Raw genomic sequence first — 23,228 nt, forward strand, 5'->3', positions numbered from 1 at the left:
TGGCAGGGTTCGTCAAAGACGCGCTGGCCACGCGTGATGTGCCGACCACCTTAGAGGCCTTGATACGGCTTGCTTCTCGCATAGACATCCGCCACGCGGAGCGGAGGCTCGAGGTCTCTTCGGCACCCACGTCTACCTGGCCTACAGAGCCTCTGACTCTCCTTCCCCACCAGACCAGTCTCCCAGCCAGTTCTGTTGATGACTCTGTGGAGCCCATGGAAGTCTCCAAGGTGGTCTCCTCTACCACAGGCTCTCGGCCGCCGGTCGTTTGCTTTGCCTGTGGGCAGAGGGGACATGTAGCTACCCGATGTTCAAAACCATCGGAAAAGAGACAAAGTCTGGTTTCCATCAGAAGAGGAACCCTAGACGCTGCCTCTCCTTCTAAATTAACCCTCAGCGCCCAGTTGCAGTTCGGCACCACTGTCTTCCCTGCCCTGGCTTGCTTAGACACTGGCGCTGACGGCAATTTCATTTCAGCCTCCCTGGCAACTAGGTACTCTGTTCCCCTGGTCCTGTTGCCTAAACCAATCAGTGTCCAGGTAGTCAACGGGTCCCTACTTGTCAAACCCATTACCCAGATCACCGTCCCTCTCAGGATGGATGTGCCACCAGGCCACCATGAGCAGGTGTCCTTTCTGGTGCTTCCAGAAGGGACGGATGAGATCCTACTAGGACTCCCCTGGTTGAAACGGCATGCTCCGATACTCAACTGGACAACAGGGGAGATCTCGTCCTGGGCAGGGTCATGTAAAGAACACCTCGGGACCACCGGGTCACCCACTCCCCTAGACCTGGTGCCACCTGGCCAGACCCTCGTTCCCCCTAGGTTACGGAACGATGTACTTTCCTGGGACCATACCTCCAAGGTCGTGGGCCTCTTCAGGTCCAAAAGGACCAGAGTTCTAGAAGCCAGGCAGGATTGGTGGCCGACGGCCGACTCCCCGTCCGACAACCCTGAAGTAGCGAGGTTGGTTAAAACAAAAATCGTTCAGGGCAAGAGGTACTTCCTCGTGGAGTGGGTCGGTCGTGGACCGAAGCATAGGACCTGGGAATTGGAGGATCATGTCCACGCTCCGGGTTTGGTAGCAGCCTTTGAGCACAGGCGGCGGGGGGGTCCTAGACGGGGGGGTAATGTTACATCTCGTGGCTCTCCTCTTGCAAGGAATGAGGTGGTCCCCCATTCCTTGTCTGCCGCGAGCCCTCCTACTCAGCAGCGCCAAAGGCCTGGGAGACTGCAGGAGTTTCCTCTTCCTAGATGCAGCAGAAGGGTGACACCTAGTGGTTTACTCCTTGTAAGGAATGGAGTGGTCTCCCATCCCTTGCCTGCCACGTGTCCTCCTGCTCAGCATCGCAGAGGGTCAGAGTGGTTGCACAGTGTGCAAAGGATAGATGCTCAGGGAAGCAGCAAGACTTCCCTTAGCTCTGCACATTGTAAAACCGAAGATCCCGCCTTTATGACCCAGAGGCAGGAGGTTGAGTATGTGCCCCACGTGACGTCTTCTGATTCGCTCACTGGTATCACACGGCCAGATAACGAGGCTGGTGATGTGCTGAATCCTGACTGGCCGGGCCAGGACGTCACAGATCATGATTGGGTCACATCCGTCTCGCGCCCGCCCTTGGCTGGAGCTACATCTCCTTAAAAACCCCTCCTGCCATCATGGCGGCGCGCGACCGTCCTTCTATGTTTGGATGTCTGGCAGCGTGCTGCCACGCCACTGTACAGACATTGTATTTTGCAGGTCTCGCCCCTGCCTTGCTGCTCCGGCAGTATTCCGTTTAACAGGCTGTGTTCCTGTCCCAGGTGAGCTCCTTGAATCTCTGTCGGACTCACCTGGTTTCTGAAGCACACGTGCGTGGGCACCTCTGTGCTACCCTCGTGCCATATTCCTGTGACTCCCGCTGGCACACGTGCGTAGGCACCTCTGTGCGTCCCCGTGCAACAGGTACACCGAGTTGTGAGCCCCGTGCCATACAACCCTCACGGGTTAGGGCGGACAGGTGTATGCAGATCGTCTGTGACATTCCAGACGATCGCTAGCAGCAACCCGCTCACTCTTCTCCCACCATAGCAGCGGTCCCTTACACCGCACAGTGGACCTTGACCGGCGGAAGCTGTCCATATACCATCTTGGCACGCTTCCCCGGGTCCCCCTCGTAACACATACCGCTCTTCAGCACACACACACAGCTCTGCAGCACATACACATACAGCTCTGCAGCACATACACATACAGCTCTGCTGCACACACATACATACAGCTCTGCTGCACACACATACATACAGGTCTGCTGCACACACACATACAGCTCTGCTGCAGACACATACTGTTTTAGTTATCTCTTTTTTATACAAGGCTTGTAGCTTATGGTGGGAGAAGCTGAGACATGTGCCCATAAGGCTCTGCGGGGGCCACACATAGCTCCAGGGACCAGCACATATGGCTGTGGGGGGCCAGCACATACAGTTCAGGGGAGAGGGGGAGCCCATACAGCTCACTGGCGCCCATTAGATCTTGGGGGGTAAGAAAAGGGGCACACACAGCTCAGAAGGGAGGGGGACAGAGAGATCGGAAGGGGGAGGGTGTGTGTGGAACATACCGCTCAGGTCTGGTGAAGAGGGAGGCCATACAGCGCCGGACAACAGCGCTGTGTTGGGGGACGCTGCAAATCATCTTCATCTATGGGACTGGAGCAGGCTGCGCGGTAGCTCCGCCCACAGATAAACTTCAGAACAGGAGCTGCATGCCAATGTGGCTTAAAGGTTCAGCAGCCACACTTTCCTGCCAAGCACTGCGATCCCCGGATCTCGGCCCGGGGGACACAGAACTGACGGAGGCAACTGGCCCCCCAGGCTGTCCAGGGCCCCGGCACTTGACCAGGTGGCCGGCTGCTGATGCCAGCCCTGATGCAGAGTCTCTATTATTTTGCTCGGCTTCATTTTCCTGTTACTGTTATCGTCTTTTGTTACTTTTTATGATGACGCTGAAGTCGGTTTCTTATTCAGCAATTATTTTTTGCTATTTATTTGGAGTCTTTTTTACAGGTTTTTATCTACAAAAATAAGTACAATATAATACACTGCAGTGCGGAGCCCAGATGTGAATACACTGAAAAGCAGCAACAAAAATAATAAAACTGGCACAAATATGGGCATTAAAGTGTCAGCGAAGGGCGTTATGGAAAGGGTTAAAGGACTCCACACTGCATTGTACTTCATTATTGTGATTTTTTTGTGTTTGCTGTTAAACCTGTAAAAATAAATCCAAATAAGAAACCATCTTCAGCATCGAGTTTTTATTGCTGATGTCGAGCGATACTGGTGGGAAAATAAGGGAAATGTCTGCTATTACCACATATATACCCTGACCCCCGCAGTGACTGAGAGCCGCTCAGCATTAGAACCTGCTGTCAGTCAGTGGTGAGAGCACGTATACAACCACTGATCACTATTCAAATGAAAAAGAGGCGATCCAGCACAGTTCCAGTATTTAAAAATAAAAAATCCTTTATTTGGAAAGCATTAAAAGTCCATTATGCCCTGCTGCGAGGATGCGTTTCGGACTTAACATCCTTACTCAGTCTCTAGACATTTCACAATGAATTCAGACTAAAAACATATGGCACAGGACATGAGGTCAGCAATCAGACAAAATTTGAATATGCAAATATACAAATTATTTTGACAATATACAGTACATGCAACCAGACAAGGAAATGCACAAAAAAACTCAATAGAAATACATTACATCTTTTCTTATATTTAATTCAGATGGGACCCTCGTTTCCATCTCAAAAATCCATTTTACCTCTTTATATTGGAGCATTATTTTCCCATCTCCTCCCCTCCTAGGTAGCAGAACCTTCTCTATGCCGCTCACCTGCAGGCTACTCAAATCACCTCCATGGACACTGAGAAAATGCTGGGAGGCTCCCGAGGGACTCCTTGTTGAATTATTTAGGACATCGTACACATGTTCCGATACTCTTTTTCTCAGTGTCCTGGTGGTGTGACCTATGTACTGCAGTCGGCATGTAGTACAAGAAATCATATAAATGACATTCACAGAGCTATAGTTTATCATTGTTCTGATGTTATATTGAATTCCATTAGTATAAGATGAAAAATTATTTGTGTTAGTTACATATTTACACAGACCGCAAGTTTTTCCACCGCATTTATATGAACCATTTACTGACAACCAATTGGATTTATCTGCTTTTTTGGACTTGTTCATATGGTCACTGGGGGACAATAGTGCGCCTAATGTGGCGTTCTTTTGTGAAACAAACTTGACACCTCCCTCCAGTATGTTGACACCTCCCTCCATACAGATCCCTGCACGGTCAGATGATCATTTACACCTGGCATCAATATCGGCTAAATCTCCCTAGATCCATCATGAGGAAAAAAGGAAAAAATAAATAGGGAGAAAATAGAGTGAGTTTTTCCTCTACAGAGCCTGAAACCCCTGATGGCAATACGGGCTTTTCAGAAACTGAAACAACTATGCCATCAACCTCTGCCCTATCGCCAAGAAACACATTTTCCAGTTTGAAAAAAACAAGAAGGGCTGGTAGGAAACATTCAAACTGAACGAAATCACCAACATGCGTATCACACCAGGAAACAGAAAATATATCTTCAGTAGTAAATGTATCTGCTACTATTCTTAATACACATGAAATTACATTGTTGGAAAAAGGTTTAACCTTTGAACCAAGTACAAAATTTAATTTACTGGGAACCATTCTTGATGTGAATTGTTTTGGAAGGAGACTGACTATAAAAAAACATTTCTATGATGAAAATGAATCTGTATTGCCGACTTTGTGTCAGGATGACTTAACTCCAATGGTTTCTTTTCCGGAACAAATGGCGCTGCAAAATTTTCGTGTATTAGGGGATAACAGCATGGCTGATATTAATATAAATTACAGAACTGTATTTAGTAGAGTACCTAACCCATCTTATTACCCCACCCAAGCCCGTTGTCAACAGATGGAGGATTTTCAGAACCTTGTAGAAAAAGAACTAATTAAATTAGATAAAGAAAGTGGTATAGTGTCCCGTAACTTAACATCAGGAGAAAAAAGGGCTGTAAAATCATTAACAAGTAACATTGTCGCGAGCGGGGAGGGGACGCTGCGCTCACCACGCTCGGGTCCGGCTTGGGGCTGCTTTGCTTGCTGCTCGGTGGCTCGAGCGGTGGGCCGGATCCGGGGACTCGAGCGGCGCTCCTCGCCTGTGAGTGAAAAGGGGAAGGTTTTGGGATTTGAAGGGTATTGTCCGTGACGCCACCCACGGTTGTGGTGAGGTTGTGGCACCACCGCTGCTCTAGACGGGGATCCCGGGAGCGATGACAGGGAGCAGCTTGGATGTTGTTTTCCCCCTCCGTGGGTAGGGGTTGGTTGTCCCGGGGCTCGGTGATGGTGACTGGAAGGGTGGATGGCGGGGTTTGGTGAGGTGCAGGGTCGCGGGGGCAGCGCGGTGCCGCATGGTACGGTGGTACTCACTCAGCCAATGATGAATGCAAAGTCTCCGGTAAAACAAACGGCTGGATGGACGGGTCCCACAGACAGCTGCGGTGGCTTTTCTCCTGGTAGGTTGGCGGTGACTGCCTTTCCCTGCACCTGTAGTATGCTTCTGGTCCTGATGGCTTCCCACCGGTAACCCACTCCCCAGCTTGGATGGATGCTGAGGGAGCCCCTTTTGCCCGCAGGCTCTGGCCCTGGGAACTGTAGCCTTGGCGGTGACTGTATTTCCCTTCACGGTTTGAGCGGTTGCCTTCAATCGGGTCTTTGCTGCTGGGATACCCAGGAGGTTCCCTTCGCTAACAGATTTGACCGGTTTTACGGCGACTCCAAGCCTGGTCGGGGTCCGTAGGCCCTGCCGAATGGTGCTGGCTTCTCTTCGCTCCCCGGTCCGGTACCGGTGGGCCACCTCCCGTCCCCGGTCCTTACGGTTTACGTCAATCGGCCTCTCCTGCAGACGGTCACCACCGTCTGCCAACCTTGCTGTATGTGCCCGGGCCACGTACTTGGACACGGTCAGTCTGCTCCTCTACTACTTCACTCTCTCAACTACAAACTGATCTGACTTCCTTTTCCCGCCTCCAGGACTGTGAACACCTCGGTGGGTGGGGCCAACTGCCTGGCTCCACCCCCTGGTGTGGACATCAGCCCCTGGATGGAGGCAACAAGGATTTTTGTCTGACTTTGATGTGCCTAGCCAGGGTGTGGGGTGTGTTGTTGCAGTACCTGTGATGACCTGGCTTGTCCAGGGCGCCACAACACCAATATAATAATAAAAAATTCTGATAAGGGGGATCGATTGAAGTCATGGATGTGGGTTTATATGAAAGGGAGGTACAGGGGATGTTAAAGGATAGCAGTATTTACAAAAAAATATCCCATAACCCTATTAATGACATCAGAAAATCAGTGGAAATTTTGCTAGAGGAAGGGGTTTCATTAGGGTTAATAAATCAAAAGAAAAGGATTACTTTAACCCTTTGCATCCAATAACTCCCCTTATGCATGCTCTCCCTAAATCTCACAAAGACCAGTTCCCGCCGAGTTTCAGGCCCATTATTTCGGGCATAGGGTCTGTCACTGAACATCTCTCGGAGTGGCTGGACAAACACCTCCAATTCTTGGCTAAATCCTCTCCGAGTTTTGTTCAGGATAGCAAACATGTAGTTAATGTGTTAAATGGTATAAAGTGGCAGGTGGGCAATCGTTGGTTTACGTGTGCTGTATGCACATTATATACCTCCATCCCGCATTACCTGGCCATAATGGCATTAAACACTCAAATGGAAAAATACTCTGACTTTTAACAGGAATTACAACAATACATCCTGGACGTCACCCTTTTTTGTTAAAAAACAACTATTTCACTTTTTTGGAGGATTTTTATTTATAGACACAAGGATGTTTAATGGGGTCACGTTTTTCACCATCTTTAGCGAATATTTATTTGTTTTGGTGGGAGGAGGAATTTATTTTTAATTTAAAAAATCCGTTCAGCCCAGACATACTAATATTCCTCAGATTTATTGATAATATTTTGATTATTTGGAAAAATAGAGCAAATAAAATGGAAAATTTTATTTCATTTATTAATAACAATCCATATAATTTGGGATTCACATATCAGAGTGATCCACTGCAAATCCAATTTTTGGACATGGTACTGATGGGAAACATGGAGAAGGGTATTATTGATTGTAAATTATACCGCAAGCCCTCAGCAGGAAATTCAATCCTACATGCGACTAGTTGCCATCCAAGGTTTGTAGTGGAAAATATCCCTACTGGGGAATATGTAAGGGCTATACGCTGCTGTACAAAGATGTCTGATTTGGAGCAAGAGTATAGGGAAATAGACAGACGGTTTCTTCCTAGGGGTTACTACCAAAAAAATGTTGGAAAGATCTAAAACAAAAGCGTGCTCCAAATCTAGAGAGCAGTACCTTGAAGAGAACAAAAAGGGAAATTCTCACAATGCGCAACCAGTTTTTTCAACTAAATTCAGCAAGAATTACTATGACATAGTGCACATTGTGAGAAAATTCTTACCGATTTTGTCGGCTGATGAAACTCTAAACCGCATACTGGAGGGAGGTGTTAAATTTGTTTAAAAAACGAACACCACTTTGGGTGCATTATTGTCCCCCAGTGATCATATGAACAAGTCCAAAAAAAACAGATAAATTGACTTGGTTGTCAGTAAGTGGTTCATATAAGTGCGATGGAAAAACCTGCGGTTTGTGTAAATATGTTACTAACACAAAGAATGTTTCATCTTATACTAATGGCAAGCAATATAGCATCAGAACAATGATAAACTGTAGTTCTATGAATGTCATTTATGTGATTTCTTGCACTATGTGCCGACTGCAGTACATAGGTCATACCACCAGGACACTGAGAAAAAGAATATCGGAACATGTGTACGATGTCTTAAATAATTCAACAAGGAGCCCTTCGCGAGCCTCCCAGCATTTTCTCAGTGTCCATGGAGGTGATTTGAGTAGCCTGCAGGTGAGCGGCATGGAGAAGGTTCTGCTACCTAGGAGGGGAGGAGATATAAAAAGAATGTTAAAATATAAAGAGGTAAAATGGATTTTTGAGATGGAAACGAGGGTCCCATCTGGATTAAATATAAAAAATGATGTAATGTATTTCTATTGAAAATGTATTTGTTTGTTTCCTTCTCTGGTTGCATGTGTAATGTTGAATTAATTTGTATATTTGCATATTCAAATTTTGTACTGATTGCTGAACTCATGTCCTGTGCCATATGTTTTTAATCTGGATTCATTGTGAGATGTTTTGAGACTGAGTTGAACGGTTAGTTAAAAACGCGTCCTCGCAGCATGGCATAATGGACTTTTAATGCTTTTCCAATAAAGGACTTTTAATTTTATATACTGGAACTGTGCTGGATCGACTTTTTCATTTGAATTGTGGATAGCAAAGGACAGAGGTGACTCCATTTGGATCCCTGCACGGTCAGATGATGGTCTCCTAAACAGAGAGGTGAGCTGGATGCACTTTTGTAAATGCTTTGCTTTATTTTTACTAGCCTTTCGTAGAGTACAGTAATGGGTTAATCTTTTAGTAAAATTCCTAAGTATGCCATTGGCTATATTAAAACATATGCAGAAAACCTGTGACGTTTATACATTTTTTGAGACTTCCCCTCCACCCCCCTACTGTGTCTCCAACTCTTTATCTTGCAGAGATTTTGACACATAGCACCTCAGGCCATAAATTTGGACTTTCGCCAGTATTTGTTATCACATCTACATTCCGTTCCTTTGTATCAGTCTTCAGCTGCTGACCTTGATATACACATACTTGCTTTCCTGATTCCAGCAGTAATCAGAAAACAGACTCTTTCTTCTTACTCATATAAAAAAAAGTTTGGTTATAGAAGAGTCATTGTATTCTCACAGTAGAAAAGCACATAGAAAAATATTCTGCATTCTCACAGTCCCCCCTAAAATACTTTTCTATCTGATTCTGTCACTCTCCCCGGTCCCCGTGTCACGCTCCCTGGTCCCCGTGTCACGCTCCCCGGTCCCCGCCTCACGCTCCCCGGTCCCCGTGTCCTGCTCTCTGGTTCCCGACGGCGCTCCGTGCTCACTGCTCCGGTCTCCGGTCCTCTCCTCCACGGCCTTCCTGCTCCCTCTCCCTCGCCTGCGTCCTCCATGCATCCTCTTCCCCGCTCCCAGCACTTCTCTGCGATGCAGGACACTCTGCCGGGCACTCCTGCTTCCTCTGCACCGCTTCCTGCCCTGCCTTCTGGCACACGGGCCTCGCGCATGCGCATTAGGGCGCGCGCGCGGTCATTGGCCCTCTCTTAAAGGGCCAGCATCCAGAAACAGGATATTGCCTATGCATGTACAGGGTATAAGAGGATTCTCTTTCCAGGTGGGCGGGGCCTGTTCTACCTGTTTAGTAAGCTAGGAGTTCAGGTCCCCCTTTTGCGTTGTCCGGTATTAACCCTTGTCTGTCTCGCAGAGCCTGTCCTGCCACGCCAACCGGTCCTAACCACGACTGCTCCAGAACTCCTGTCGGGGACTGTCGGCTGATATTCCACTACCTCTTCAGTCCCGCCAGTCTCCGGTCCCTGGCTCCGTTTGGTGACCTGCGATCTCGCTCAGCTGGTTCCGGATCATGTCTGACATGTCAACCCGGCCTCTGACCCTGAGCCTCGTCACCCGGACTACCTTCTGGAACTCTGTGATCCCAGGGACATCTACTGCCCAGTTCTCCGTACGGACTGTCTTGCTACTAGGAGTGCTTCGGCTGCCGTGCATCAAGGCCCTCTGGCGGGGTGACCGGCCTGGTTGCCTCACCAGGGGAATCCGGTATATGGTCCAGTGTTTCCACCACCAGGACCTAACAGCTAGAACAGGCCATGGATTCCGTCGAAGCACTGGCATCCCAGCTGGCTGGATTGCAGTAGGAACTGGGACGACAACACGAGACCCAATCCCGCATTCTAGCCTTCATGACATCTGTGGACACCCACCTGAATATGCTTCAAGTGACTGCCATGTCCCTGGCGACTCAGTCCACGTCCGCAGCTCCCATGGCACCTTCCTCGGAGACCTCTAAACTCCGTCTGGCCTCTCCACCCCGGTATGCCGGAGATCCTAAGACCTGCAGGGGATTTTTGAATCAGTGCTCCCTCCACTTCAAGCTGCTTCCGCATCTTTTTGCCTCAGACCAAGCCAAAGTAGCTTTTGTGATGTCCCATCTAGAGGGTGAGGCACTGGCCTGGATGAATCCCCTGTGGGAGAAGGAGGACCCTGTGACCACCAACATCCAGGACTTCCTGCAAGCTTTTTGCACCACATTTGACGAACCCGGACGCGCCTCCGCGTCCGCCTCATCACTCCTCAGGTTATGTCAGGGGACCTTGACGGAGGGCCAGTATGCCATCTGCTTCCGCACCTTGGCTTCGGAATTAGGATGGAACAATGAGGCTTTAACTGCCGCATTCTGGGAAGGGCTCTCTGGTCGTATCAAGGACGAGCTGGCCGGCCGCGACGTTCCCTCCACCTTGGATGCCCTGATCGCTCTAGCAACCCGAGTGGACCTCCGCTTTCAGGAACGATCCAAAGAACTGCCCCGCAAGAGACGTCCGGTACGGCACTCCTCTCCTCCGCTGAAATCCGCCGCTCCCCAGGCGGCGTCATCTGGCGTTCCTGCCCACGAGCCTATGCAAATCGACTGAGGCAGTCTGAGCAACGCCGAGCAGAACGGCTCGCCAAGGGCCTCTGCTTCTACTGCGGAGATGGCACACACTTGCTACATTCCTGTCCAGAGAACCCGGGAAACTCCAAAGCCTAGGGTTGGTAGGAGAGGCCACCCTAGGTAATGGGACTCTCTCAGACCCAGTGACATGGACGGTACTGGTGTCAACAGAAATGACTCGGTTCACGGCGGAGGCATATCTCGATTCCGGGGCGGCAGGCAACTTCATCCAGCAGACTATGGGGGACAAGTACCAGGTGCCTGTTATTCCACTAGTAAAACCCCTCGTCATTGCTTCATTGGATGGGAGACCCCTCTCTGACACCATCTCGTTGATCACCAAGCCTGTGGAGCTTCGTATCGGGGCCCTGCACACCAAGAGAATAGCCCTCTATGTCCTTCCGCGCATGTCTCATCAGATCCTGATGGGACTGCCCTGGTTACGGCCACACGAACCTTCGGTCGACTGGTGTGCTGGTGAGATTACCCGATTGGGCACCTCTTGTCATGAGAACTGCCTGAAGTCCATACAGCCCATCCGACGACCTCCAGTCCTGAAGTCTCTACCAGGTCTGCCTACCGCCCATTGGTCTTTCGCGGACGTTTTCGATAAAAAGGAATCAGAGGTTCTACCGCCACATTGTCCCTACGACTGTGCCATCGACCTGCTGCCGGGAACCACACCTCCTCGAGGAAGGATATACCCCTTGTCCCCTTCTGAAACACGGGCCATGTCTGCCTACATCACCAAGAACCGGGCAAGGGGATTCATTCGGAGACCCTCGTCTCCTGCTGGAGCAGGCTTCTTCTTCGTTAAGAAGAAAGAAGGCGACCTGCGCCCCTGCATTGACTACCGGGGATTAAACCAGATCACCGTGAAAAATAAATACCCTCTGCCGCTAATCCCCGAATTATTCGATCGGCTCAGAGGAGCCCGTGTGTTCACCAAGCTGGACCTCCGCGGTGCCTACAACCTGGTTTGCATTCGCTCTGGGGACGAATGGAAGACCGCATTCAACACTCGTGATGGGCACTACGAGTATTGTGTGATGCCCTTTGGCCTGTGTAATGCTCCGGCAGTCTTCCAGGAACTAGTGAACGACGTGTTCAGGCATCTCCTCTACGTCTGTGTGGTCTTATATCTGGACGACATCCTGGTCTTCTCCCCAGACCTACAGACCCACAATGAGAATGTGCAGCTGGTACTACAAAGGCTCAGAGAGAATCGTTTGTACACCAAGTACGAGAAGTACGTGTTCGAACAGTCGTCTCTTCCCTTCCTGGGTTACGTGATCTCCGACACCGGCCTGCAGATGGACCCAGAGAAGGTCTCTTCTCAACTGGTCCCCTCCTTCCGGACTGAAGGCTATTCAGCGCTTTCTCGGCTTTGCCAACTGCTACCGGCAGTTCATTCCCCACTTCCCTGCTCTGACTGCGCCTCTCTCTGCCTTGACCAAGAAGGGGGCTAACCCGAAGGACTGGTCACATGCGGCTGACACCAAGTTCTGCTCCCTGAAGCTGGCGTTTGCTTTCTCTCCTGTTCTCCATCGTCCTGAATTGAACCGACAGTTCACCTTAGAGGTAGATGCCTCCTCCTCAGGGACCAGGGCAGTGCTTATGCAGAAATCCTCCACCGGGAAGATGGTCACTTGTTGATTCTTCTCCAAGAGCTTCTCGGCACCAGAACGTAACTACACCTTCGGTGATCGAGAGCTACTGGCTGTCAAGCTGGCTTTGGAGGAATGGCGCTACCTCCTGGAGGGAGCAGTATACCCTGTGATCATCTACACTGACCACAAGAACCTGGAATACCTGCGGTCTGCCCAAAGATTGACCCCGTGACAAGCCCGCTGGTCCTTGTTTTTTGCCCGGTTCGATTTCCAACTCTATTTTCGGTCCGCGGATAAGAACGTGCGGGCAGACGCCTTGTCCAGGTCCTTCATTTCCGTGGAGCAGGAGGATGAGACGTTCCAGCGCATCATCTGTCCCAGTAAAGTCATTCCAGTGGCTCCTGTCACTCTGGCTCAGATACCCCCTGGGAAGACCTATGTCTTAGATACCGACAAACAAAGAGTCTTACACTGGGGTCATGCCTCGAAAATCGCCGGCCATGCTGGTCAGAAGAAAACATGGAGTACGATTGTCCGTCACTATTGGTGGCCGTCCCTCCGTAAAGACGTCGCATCCTTCGTCTCAGCCTGCCCATCCTGTGCCCGGAAGAAGACGCCCAGGCACCTGCCATACGGTCGTCTCCTGCCTCTGCCAATTCCCTCCGTTCCGTGGCAACACATTGCAATGGACTTTATTACGGACTTGCCCTTGTCCTCCGGACACACGGTCATATGGGTCGTGGTGGACGGTTTCTCAAAGCTGGCTCACTTCGTTCGCATGGTCGGACTGCCCTCTGCCCAGGAGCTCGCTGACGCCTTCCTACAGCACATCTTCCGATTGCATGGCTTTCCTGCACACATTGTGTCCGACAGAGGAACTCAGTTTACCTCGCGCTTCTGAAGGGCCCTCTGCAAACACCTGGGAGTGTCTCTGGACTTTTCTTCGGCCTACCACCCTCAGTCGAATGGCCAAGTGGAGCAAGTCAATCAGATCCTGACCTCCTTCCTGAGCCACTACGTCAACATCCATCACGACGATTGGTCCACACTCCTTCCTTGGGCTGAATTCTCCCATAACCATCACATCAGCGAGTCCACCTCCAGCTCTCCCTTCCATGTCGTTTATGGACTTCAGCCCCCTGTCCCGTTACCAGTATCCTTGGCTTGAGATGTCCCTGCTGCTGATGCTCTAGTCCGGGACTTCTCAGCTATATGGAACTCTGTCAAGACTTCCCTTGAGTGCGCTTCCCTGCAGATGAAGAGACACGCGGACAAGAGGCGCCTGGATCCTCCGTTTTTCTCTCCAGGTGATCTGGTCTGGCTGGCTTCCAAATATGTCCGACTGAAGCTACCATCGTACAAGTTGGGTCCTCGATACCTCGATCGGGCCGTTTAAGGTTATCAGCCGGATCAATGAGGTCTCCTACAAGCTGCAGCTCCCGGCCACGATGCGGATACCTAACTCCTTCCTGGCGCTCCTCTGCGACGCAGGACACTCTGACGGGCACTCCTGCTTCCTCTGCACCGCTTCCTGCCCTGCCTTCTGGCACACGGGCCTCGCGCATGCGCATTAGGGCTCGCGGTCATTGACCCTCTCTTAAAGGGCCAGCGTCCAGAAACAGGATATTGCCTATGCAGGTACAGGGTATAAGAGGACTCTCTTTCCAGGTGGGCGGGGCCTGTTCTACGTGTTTAGTAAGATTTTGCTTTGTCTGGTATTAACCCTTGTCTGTCTCGCAGAGCCTGTCCTGCCACGCCAACCGGTCCTAACCACGACTGCTCCAGAACTCCTGTCGGGGACTGTCGGCTGATATTCCACTACCTCTTCAGTCCCGCCAGTCTCCGGTCCCTGGCTCCGTCTGGTGACCTGCGATCTCGCTCAGCTGGTTCCGGATTCCATCTGACATCTCAACCCGGCCTCTGACCCTGAGCCTCGTCACCAGGACTACCTTCTGGAACTCTGTGATCCCAGGGACATCTACTTCCCAGTTCTCCGTACGGACTGTCTTGCTACCAGGAGTGCTTCGGCTGCCGTGCATGAAGACCCTCTGGCGGGGTGATCGGCCTGGTTGCCTCACCAGGGGAATCCGGTGTACGGTCCAGTGTTTCCACTACCAGGACCTAACAGATTCCCTAAATCTATCCCTTTGAATCGGACTGGTCCCAAGCTGGGACTCTTAACAGGATTGAGATTAATGATCCCTTTTGGAGTATTCCCCTTTGTACCTGGATTTCTCAGGACCAGAAGATTCCCATTATCCCTGTTAGTTCCCTGTACTGTCATTATTTTCCTATGGCATCAATATAAACACAGGGGTCTAAACTTCCCTTGATCTGTACTTCCCTTCTATTTCTATGTATACCCGCATATTGTGAGGCTCCTGCTTCCTCAGAGATTATGTGAAAAAGATTAAGAACCTTGGCCTGGGTACACTGTCCTAGCCTTGTAGGTCCCCCAAACAAAATCTCATAGGGAGTTAGCCCTATAGATTGGCGTGGGGTGTTTCTGACTGAGTACATGGCTATGGGCAATATCTCAGGCCACGGAAGAGACAGTTCCTGACTTGCTTTTAGGATTTTATTTTTTAGGGTCCCATTGAGTGTTTCAAGTCTGCCACTGCTCTGGGGGAGGTAGGGTGTGTGAAGACCTAAGTTTGCTCCCACTGGGGACCAGAGCTCTCTGGTCACATTTGCTGTAAAGGCTGGGCCTTGATTGCTCTCTATAACTTCTGGGATTCCAAAGCGGCAGACTACTTTTGTAAGAAATTTCTTGATAGTTGTTTTGGCTGTCATGTTGGAGATGGGGTAGGCCTAGGGCCATGCTGAAGAACATATCTGTTACCACCAGTATATACTAATTTTTTCCAGCCTTGGTTAACTGCATTTGGTCAATTTGGATCCTTTGGAATGGGTATAGTGGTTTGGCCAGATGTTTAGCCGGTGTCTTCACTCATCCTCCCGCATTAAGTTGGTTAATGATTGAAGATATCCCTGGTGCCAGAAAGAGACCTTCAATCACCGAAAGTGTTTGGTTTCTTCCTCGATGGGTGATCCCGTGAGCCCACTGGGATACCGCATGATACAGATTCCTTGTCAATGAATACACAGAAGTCAAAAGGTAACATGTAAAATGTCTGTAAATATCATGGGACCATGATATTTATAGACATTTTACATGTTACCTTTTGACTCCTGTGTATTTCTTGTTCATAATAAAATTATTTTATATGCATGAAATATGATTTGGGCTCTATTTATTATGTTGCATGGCACTTTAAGTCCTTTCTTTCTTAAGTTTTCATTCCTATTTGGTGGGGCATGCCAACACAGCCTACAGAGAGCTGTCTTAGTGTCCTTTTCCTTACGGATTTGTTTATTAAGACTCCTTGGTAGGCAGACTTTCATCCCTTTTCTCCAAATCCCGTCTGTGTCTTGCTCAGCACCTTCCTCTTTCCATTGAGTTTTTTTCTTCAGGTAAAGCCTTGTCTTGGAAGATCTTGAATTGGTGTATTCCTCAGACATCTTGTTTGTTCTGTTCATCTTTCTTTTGTTGTCTTGTCATGACATAGACTCCTGCTTCCTCTTGAATGTCACAAATGGCTACTTGTTTGGCTGCTTGATATGATAGTTGATTCCCTTTAGCTTCTTTGTGAGCCATCCGTAAAGAATTGCAGATCTGCATCTGGCAATAGTGTCTCTGTAGCTGAGGGCAGGAGGGAGCACTCAGATCGCATAAGTTCAAAGCAATCATATTCTTGGTTGTCTGGGTCTGCATAGTCAACCTCCATAGGCCTGGAGAGGATATCCCATGTAGAGAAGTATTCCCTACTTGAAAAAGGAAGCAGAATCAATAAATTGAGAGTAGTACAGTGCCGGAGCGTAACGTCGTAGGGAAGGAGCAAGGCACACTGGAGTCATGTATGCCTTTGCGAGGAGATATTTTTCTGTTCACTTGTTCGAGGATAGCCTTGAGATCATGTGGGACAAGAATAGTGATGGGGTGACTTAGCATAATATCTTCATTTTGTTTTGTTTTTGTTTGTTTTTCTTCTTTTTGGTTCTTTCTTGGCAGTCTTCTTTTTTACCGGACAAAGAGGGGTATTGGCAGGAGAGACGTATCGTATCAGGGCACCATTTGCAAGGAGGGATTGAATTTGTTCCTCAAGGAATTTTTCTTGGTTGGCCTTCAGGGAATATGGAGGTATTCAAGGTATGGTGACTCCTGGTTTTAGGATAACCTGTAGAGGTGATGTCCAATATCATTTGGGCTTTTTGACCAGAGATGTGAAGGAATTTGATTGAAATAGTATTCAGGTATTGGAGGCGGTGCCGTGGCCATGAAGAGGAGTGGGGCGGCTTCGAGAAGGCAGGCATCTTCTGGCGTCAGAGAATAGGGCAGACAAGTGCATCCCATCTTCATTATATACAATTGAAGCTCTGAGATTATGTAGGAGATCTGCTCCAAGTAAATTAAGTGAGCAAGTGGGTAAGACAATTAGCCATGAAATAACCTTTTGTGCTTGTTCAACTGGAATAGGGTAAGTTAGTGGGGAAGAGATGTGCCTACTGTCAACCCCTACACAGGTGGGGCAATCTGGGCATATCAAAGATAGATCTTCTAAGTCCTGGAGGCGTATAACTGATTTGGCTGTGCCTGTGTTGACCAGGAAAGGCAAGGATTGAGCATTAACATCAAGAGATACTGTCGATATGGGGCCTTATATAGAAGGAATATTGGTGACAATAATATTTGTAAAAGCATTTGCCACAGGCTTGCCAAATTCCTATGGATGGGATATTTGTTGTGGATGGTTGCTGTAGTTGTTCTGTGGGTGACCACTGTTTCTGGCTGGGCGTGGTTACTGCATATGGGTCCTGCAGTATCTTCTGACATGTCCATAGTTTCTGCATCTGAAACACATAGTATATTTAAGATTCCTGGGTGGGAGACGTTGCTGGAGCCCGCCTGGATATGGTTGTTGAGGTGAGTATACTTGGAGAGGGGGGTACATCTGGCATTGGGTTTGTTGGTCTTGGTTAACAGGAGCATTATACAGTACATAACCGGGGCAGTATCAGGGGTAGAATTGGTGGAGGCACATTTTTTCTCAATGGACTTAAGAATGAGAAGAACTTGTTTAGTGGGGAGCTCCAGGTATTCAGGTCTGGTGTCCTCAATTTTCAAACTGATAGAGTCCTTAAGTCCTTTAACAAAGGAAATTATGAAGTGAACATGTTGAAACGGGACAGACATGTCATAGCCTTGATCATAAAAGGAAGTGAATAATCTCATGTAGAATTTTTCAGCCGACTCATTGTCTTCTTGGGAAGCATTGGTGATATTGGTGACGATCTTTCGCTCATGCTTGGTCTTGGCAGCAGATCTCAACTCCGGATCTAAAGTCCCCCGTGGAATCCAGAGGGCTCTGGTCAAGAGCAGATTGAATGACTGGGTAAAAAAACAGTACTGGCTTTAATGCTAGCTGAGTTGGAGAGATCCTTCCAAGTTGCAGAATAGGTTGGACAGATTTCCTGAAGTTTTCTGTACAAAGGCATAGGCTGCTTCTCCGGGTTTGGTAACTGAGTGAGTAGGCTATTCACTTGGAGTGGAGTAAAGGGGACATACTTGGGTTTTTCTGATTTAGGAACCAGAATGGTTTCAACCATCGGGGCTAGTGGGAGCATGACAACAGGGGGTGCTGGTAGGCTGTGCAATAATTCATCCGATGCCTCTGGAGGTGGTGATGTGGAAATACGTTCTGGTTGCAGTAACTGACTGGGGTAGTTAGGCGTCATAGCCGAAGGACGAATTGTTTCTTTGAAGTACCGTGCGTTGTCAGGACTTGTAGTGACCAGATTTGTTCAAGTGAGGATATGGGACAGTAACTAATTATTGCAGCCACAATAGCCTGTGTGCATTGTTTGACTGGGAAACCAAAGATCCCAGAGCTGATTGCAGGAATGGCAATGGATTGAAGATATTTCTTCCTGGTCAGTTCAAGTACATGGAGTATGGTCAACTATAGATCCTCCACACAGTGTTGGTGTTTGTCGGGGTCATACATTGGTCCCACTGCATGTATGATCATATTACAATAGAGATTTCCTGTTCCTGTAACAGCCAGATCCGTGAGTTGGATTTTGCCCTGTTTCTTTATGATGGATAGACAATCAGATTGTATTTCTGGTCACCCTGCTTGTACTATAGCTTTGGCAATTCCCCCAATATGGCGGAGGGCCAAATTGGCCGAATTGACAATAGCAGAAAGCGTTTGCGCCTCTATGGGCCCTATGGATAGTATTAGTCCATATTTCAAAATGCATGATTGGGTCGCAGATTTCGGGCACCTCTGAAACTAAGAGGGTGTCCCTCTGAAGGAATGTCCTCATCTAAAGTTAATGAGGAACGGTTAGGATTGGAGAAGGTTACCACTGCAGGTATCAGCCGACTGCGGGTCTGGGGATAGGGACCTGTTTTCCCGGGAGGGGCAGCTGATGGGTCAGGATCAGGGACAGTCTCACTGAGTTCAATAACATCACATTTTTTGCGGAGAGCATTTTTAAAAGCAGGAGTATAAAAAAAAAAACTTTCCGGGGATGGTAAGTGTGGGAACAGGGCTGCTACATGTTCAGGAGGAATGTAGTAACTTCCATCAGCTGCCAATCATGGATATAAGGGAACATGGCTTGGACCGGGTATACACATTGGGTGAACCAAGACAGCCGTTTGGGGATTAGCTTTCCACATGGGTAACTGCGTCACTGAATGGAGGCAGGGTTACATCAGAGGGGCAAAGGATGTGGAAATACAGGGTGGTGTGTCGAGGGGCAGGCCGTCACACAAAAAACACAGAACAAAGGAGTGGGAGGATTTTGCTGGGCACAGTGTGTGAAGAATGTGAACTATTGACGCCATTATAGGGCGGTGGATATGGCAGAGACTTGTAGTAAGCATAACACAATACATTGTCTTCCTTATCACATACGTCTTCTTCCAAATATAACATTATTTTACAATTGCACAGGCTACTCTATACCAAGCTTGAGCTGTCCCAAATAATCCTGCATTTTCCAAAGTTCCCCTCTGTTCTTTCAATGCCTCATTTCATTATTCATATTGTAATCTACCACATTCTGACATACTGCAAATTAACATCAACTTTTCATTTTGTCACATGTTTGCTTTCATGTTTCTGGGGGTTAAGCCACCCTCAGACTTAAAAATGGACTTAAAGGCATCCATTTATTGGGGAATTTTCCAACTATTTGTGAATTCTGAGACAGAAACCTAACCCTGTGTCAACTCAGGGGGACACCCAACCAGGACATTGATTGGCCTTTACCCACTACTCAGAAGATGGCTAGCCCGAAGTCTGTAGCAAGGGCATATACCTTGAACGAGCCTTATGACATTTAAGTCTGCCAAGAACTACCAATCAAGCGTACCTGATCTACACAATAAAATTCACACACAAAAACCAGCGTCAGAAAACACAACTAGCTAGACATATCCCCGAGAACAATTTCAGCAGACATCCACTTACAACCTTTTCGGGTTCTTTAAGGTCGCCCAGGAGGAAGCGAATCCAGTTATAGAGATAGACTCACGAGACCGACTAGACCAGTGATGGCGAACCTATGGCACGCGTGCCAAACAGGGCACGCAGAGCCCTTGTTGCTGGCACGCGCGCTGTCGCCATATTCAGCCACTCTGCACTGTCGGTGTGGTCGCGCCGACGTGCAAAGTGGTGTTGGAGCAGAGGAGACATCTCTCCTCCTTCTGACACTCCTCCTCTCCTGGGCTGCAGGCCTATTGCCTAGGAGACGGAGGAGCGTCAGTAGGCGGCGCCGGCGTCTTGTGGCCGCGCGGGACCTGAACTAACTGAGGACGCAGCGATGGAGCGGGTTCTGCAAGGTGAGTTGTTTTTTTTTAATTTTTAAGCTGTGTGCGGCTGTGCCAAGGTGTGGGGGACAGAGCCAGCACGGGGCAAACATGGAGCGCACGGGGGAAACGTGGAGCGCACGGGGGAAACGTGAAGCGCACGGGGGAAACGTGGAGCGCACGGGGGAAACGTGGAGCGCACGGGGGAAACGTAGAGCGCACGGGGGAAACGTAGAGCGCACGGGGGAAACGTGGAGCGCACGGGGGAAACGTGGAGCAAAGGGGGAACATGGAGCGCACGGGGGAAACATGTGGAGCAAAGGGGGAACATGGAGCGCACGGGGGAAACATACAGAGCACGGGGCAAACATGGAACGCACGGGGGAAACATGGAGCGCACGGGGCAAACATACAGAGCACGGGGCAAACATACAGAGCATGGGGCATACATACAGAGCACGGGGCATACATACAGAGCACGGGGCATACATACAGAGCACGGGGGCAAACATACAGAGCACGGGGCATACATACAGAGCACGGGGGCAAACATACAGAGCACGGGGGCAAACATACAGAGCACGGGGCATACATAAAGAGCACGGGGCATACATACAGAGCATGGGGCATACATACAGAGCACGGGGGCAAACCTACAGAGCACGGGGGCAAACCTACAGAGCACGGGGCAAACCTACAGAGCACGGGGCAAACCTACAGAGCACGGGGCAAACCTACAGAGCACGGGGACAAACCTACAGAGCACGGGGGCAAACCTACAGAGCACGGGGGCAAACCTACAGAGCACGGGGGCAAACCTACAGAGCACGGGGCAAACAAACAGAGTATGGGGCAAACAAACAGAGCAAAACAGAGCACGGGGCAAGCAAACAGAGCATGGGGCAAACATAGCTGCAAGGATGGGAGAAACATGCAAAGATGGAGAGAAACGTGCAAAGATGGGGAAACATGGCTGCAAGGATGGGGGGGAAACATGGCTGCAAAGATGGGGGGGAAACATGGCTGCAAGCATGGGGGGAAACATTGTTGTAAGGATGGAGGAAACATGACTGCAAGGATGGGGGGAAACATGCCAGGATGGGGTACATTTAGCAGGAAGCGGAACATGCCAGTAAGGGGTACATTTACCAGGATGGGGGATACATTTACCAGGATGGGGGGGAAACATGAAAGGATGGGGGGAAATATGCCAGGATGGGGGTACATGAACATGCCAGGATGAGGACAAATGCCAGGATTGGGAACATTTAGCAGGAAGGGTGACATTTATCAGGCTGGGGTACATTTACCAGGAAAGGGGAAATTTACCAGGATAGGGGAACATGCCTGGATGAGGTACATTTACCAGGATGGGGTCATTTAACAGCATGGGGGAACATGCCAGGATGGGATACATTTACAATGATGGGGTACATTTACCAGGAATGGGGTACATTTACCAGGAATGGGGTACATGCCGGGATGGAGGAACATTTACCAGGATGGGGCCATGATGGGGACAAATATACCAGAATGTAGGAAATACATATCAGGATGGGGACATGTTTACCAGGAAGTGGCCTAGGAAGGGGGACATAACTTCAGAATGAAAGGGGAGGGGAGCAACTCGTACATCTTTATGGGATTTCAGGATGTTCAAACTTTGAAATGTAGATGTGGATTAGAGGGTGAAATGTGATTGCATTCCATGCTAAAATCTCTGTCTAATATGCTGCAATTTTTTTCCAGAGGGATCAATCCAACTGCTGTGTCTGGAAAGGGCAGGGGCTCAGCTTCAATGTGTGGTAAGCATGAGCGTGATGCCCCCTGCTGAGGAGAAGAGAAGACGGCAAAGGTAAGGTTACAATCAATTATTCACATAATAGGATTGGTTGGCACTTCGGAAAAAAAAAATGGGTTTAAGGCTACAGTTTGGGCACTCGGCCTGTAAAAGGTTTGCCATGACTGGACTAGACTGTCCCAGGCTAATGAGAGACTTCCAATGACACAGATAAGAGAATGATTATAAATCAAAAATCTTACCGTAGTCCGTTGGAATTGATCAGGTTCCGAAATGGGCAGCCCACAGTCACCTCAGGGAGTCCGGTGTTGGTCTCCTAAGTCTCCATTCCTCCCTGGAGCGATCTGAGTCTGGCGCCATCTGTCAAGGAAGAATTCCATAGTTTCGCAAATCTCCTTCATAACCGTGAATGTCTGCTGTAATCTCAAATTAATAGTCCGAGTGCCGGCAGAGAAATCCACACCACACAGATTAGATGGTATGAATTCCTTCTCAGTTAAGATGCACATCATAGTGTTTTATTTTTACAAGCCTTTTATAGAGAACAGTAATGGGTTAATCTTTTAGTAAAATTCCTAAGTATGCCATTGGCTATATTAAAGCATAGGCAGAAAACCTGTGACGTTTATACATTTTTTTGGGACTTCCCAGCCCGCTCCTGTGTTTTTAACTCCATATCTTGCAGAGTTTTTGGCACATAGCACCTCAGGCCATAAATTTGGACTTGCGCCAGTCTTTGTTATCACTTCTTCATTCAGCTTCTTAGGCCTATATAAAACCTATCAAGACATAAACCTGTGCCTTGGTAGTAAGACTTTGTTTGTATGTGCACAGCTACAGTTGAAACTAGAAGTTTCCATCCAATATTTTTAAAGACACAACTGCAGGTTTTGCTCAATATCTAATGTGAAATCAGAATACACCTTTCCCATTTTAGGTTAATTGGGAACCAAAATTATTTATATTTGTCAAATGTCAGAATAATGAGAGAGAGAAAGAGAATGTCTCCTGGCTGCCTGCGGCTTTTGTACTTCTGCTACTCGTCCCCAATCTTCCAAGACCTCTGCTACGTGTCTGTTTGCAGCTTCCAGTGCCGCACTTTATAACTCCTCACAACACTTATATATATAAATAAAAATGGGAACACATCATATGCACA

General features: G+C 48.8%; 1 protein-coding gene across 1 annotated transcript in view; it reads right to left on the reverse strand.

Annotated features, from left to right (window-relative positions):
• The window catches only part of LOC142259136 (uncharacterized), a 134,288-nt gene extending 116,235 nt beyond the window's left edge, over window positions 1–18,053 (reverse strand). Inside the window, exons 1-2 of the mRNA XM_075331643.1 lie at window positions 18,013–18,053; window positions 17,164–17,812 (exon numbers count right to left, since the gene is read on the reverse strand). Coding sequence (XP_075187758.1) covers window positions 17,164–17,812; window positions 18,013–18,053 — 690 coding nt within the window. The remainder of the gene's footprint in view (window positions 1–17,163; window positions 17,813–18,012) is intronic.
• Window positions 18,054–23,228: the final 5,175 nt, after the last annotated feature.

The sequence above is a fragment of the Anomaloglossus baeobatrachus genome (assembly GCF_048569485.1).
Source record: "Anomaloglossus baeobatrachus isolate aAnoBae1 chromosome 5 unlocalized genomic scaffold, aAnoBae1.hap1 SUPER_5_unloc_29, whole genome shotgun sequence".
In the NCBI taxonomy this organism is placed as follows: Eukaryota; Metazoa; Chordata; class Amphibia; order Anura; family Aromobatidae; genus Anomaloglossus; species Anomaloglossus baeobatrachus.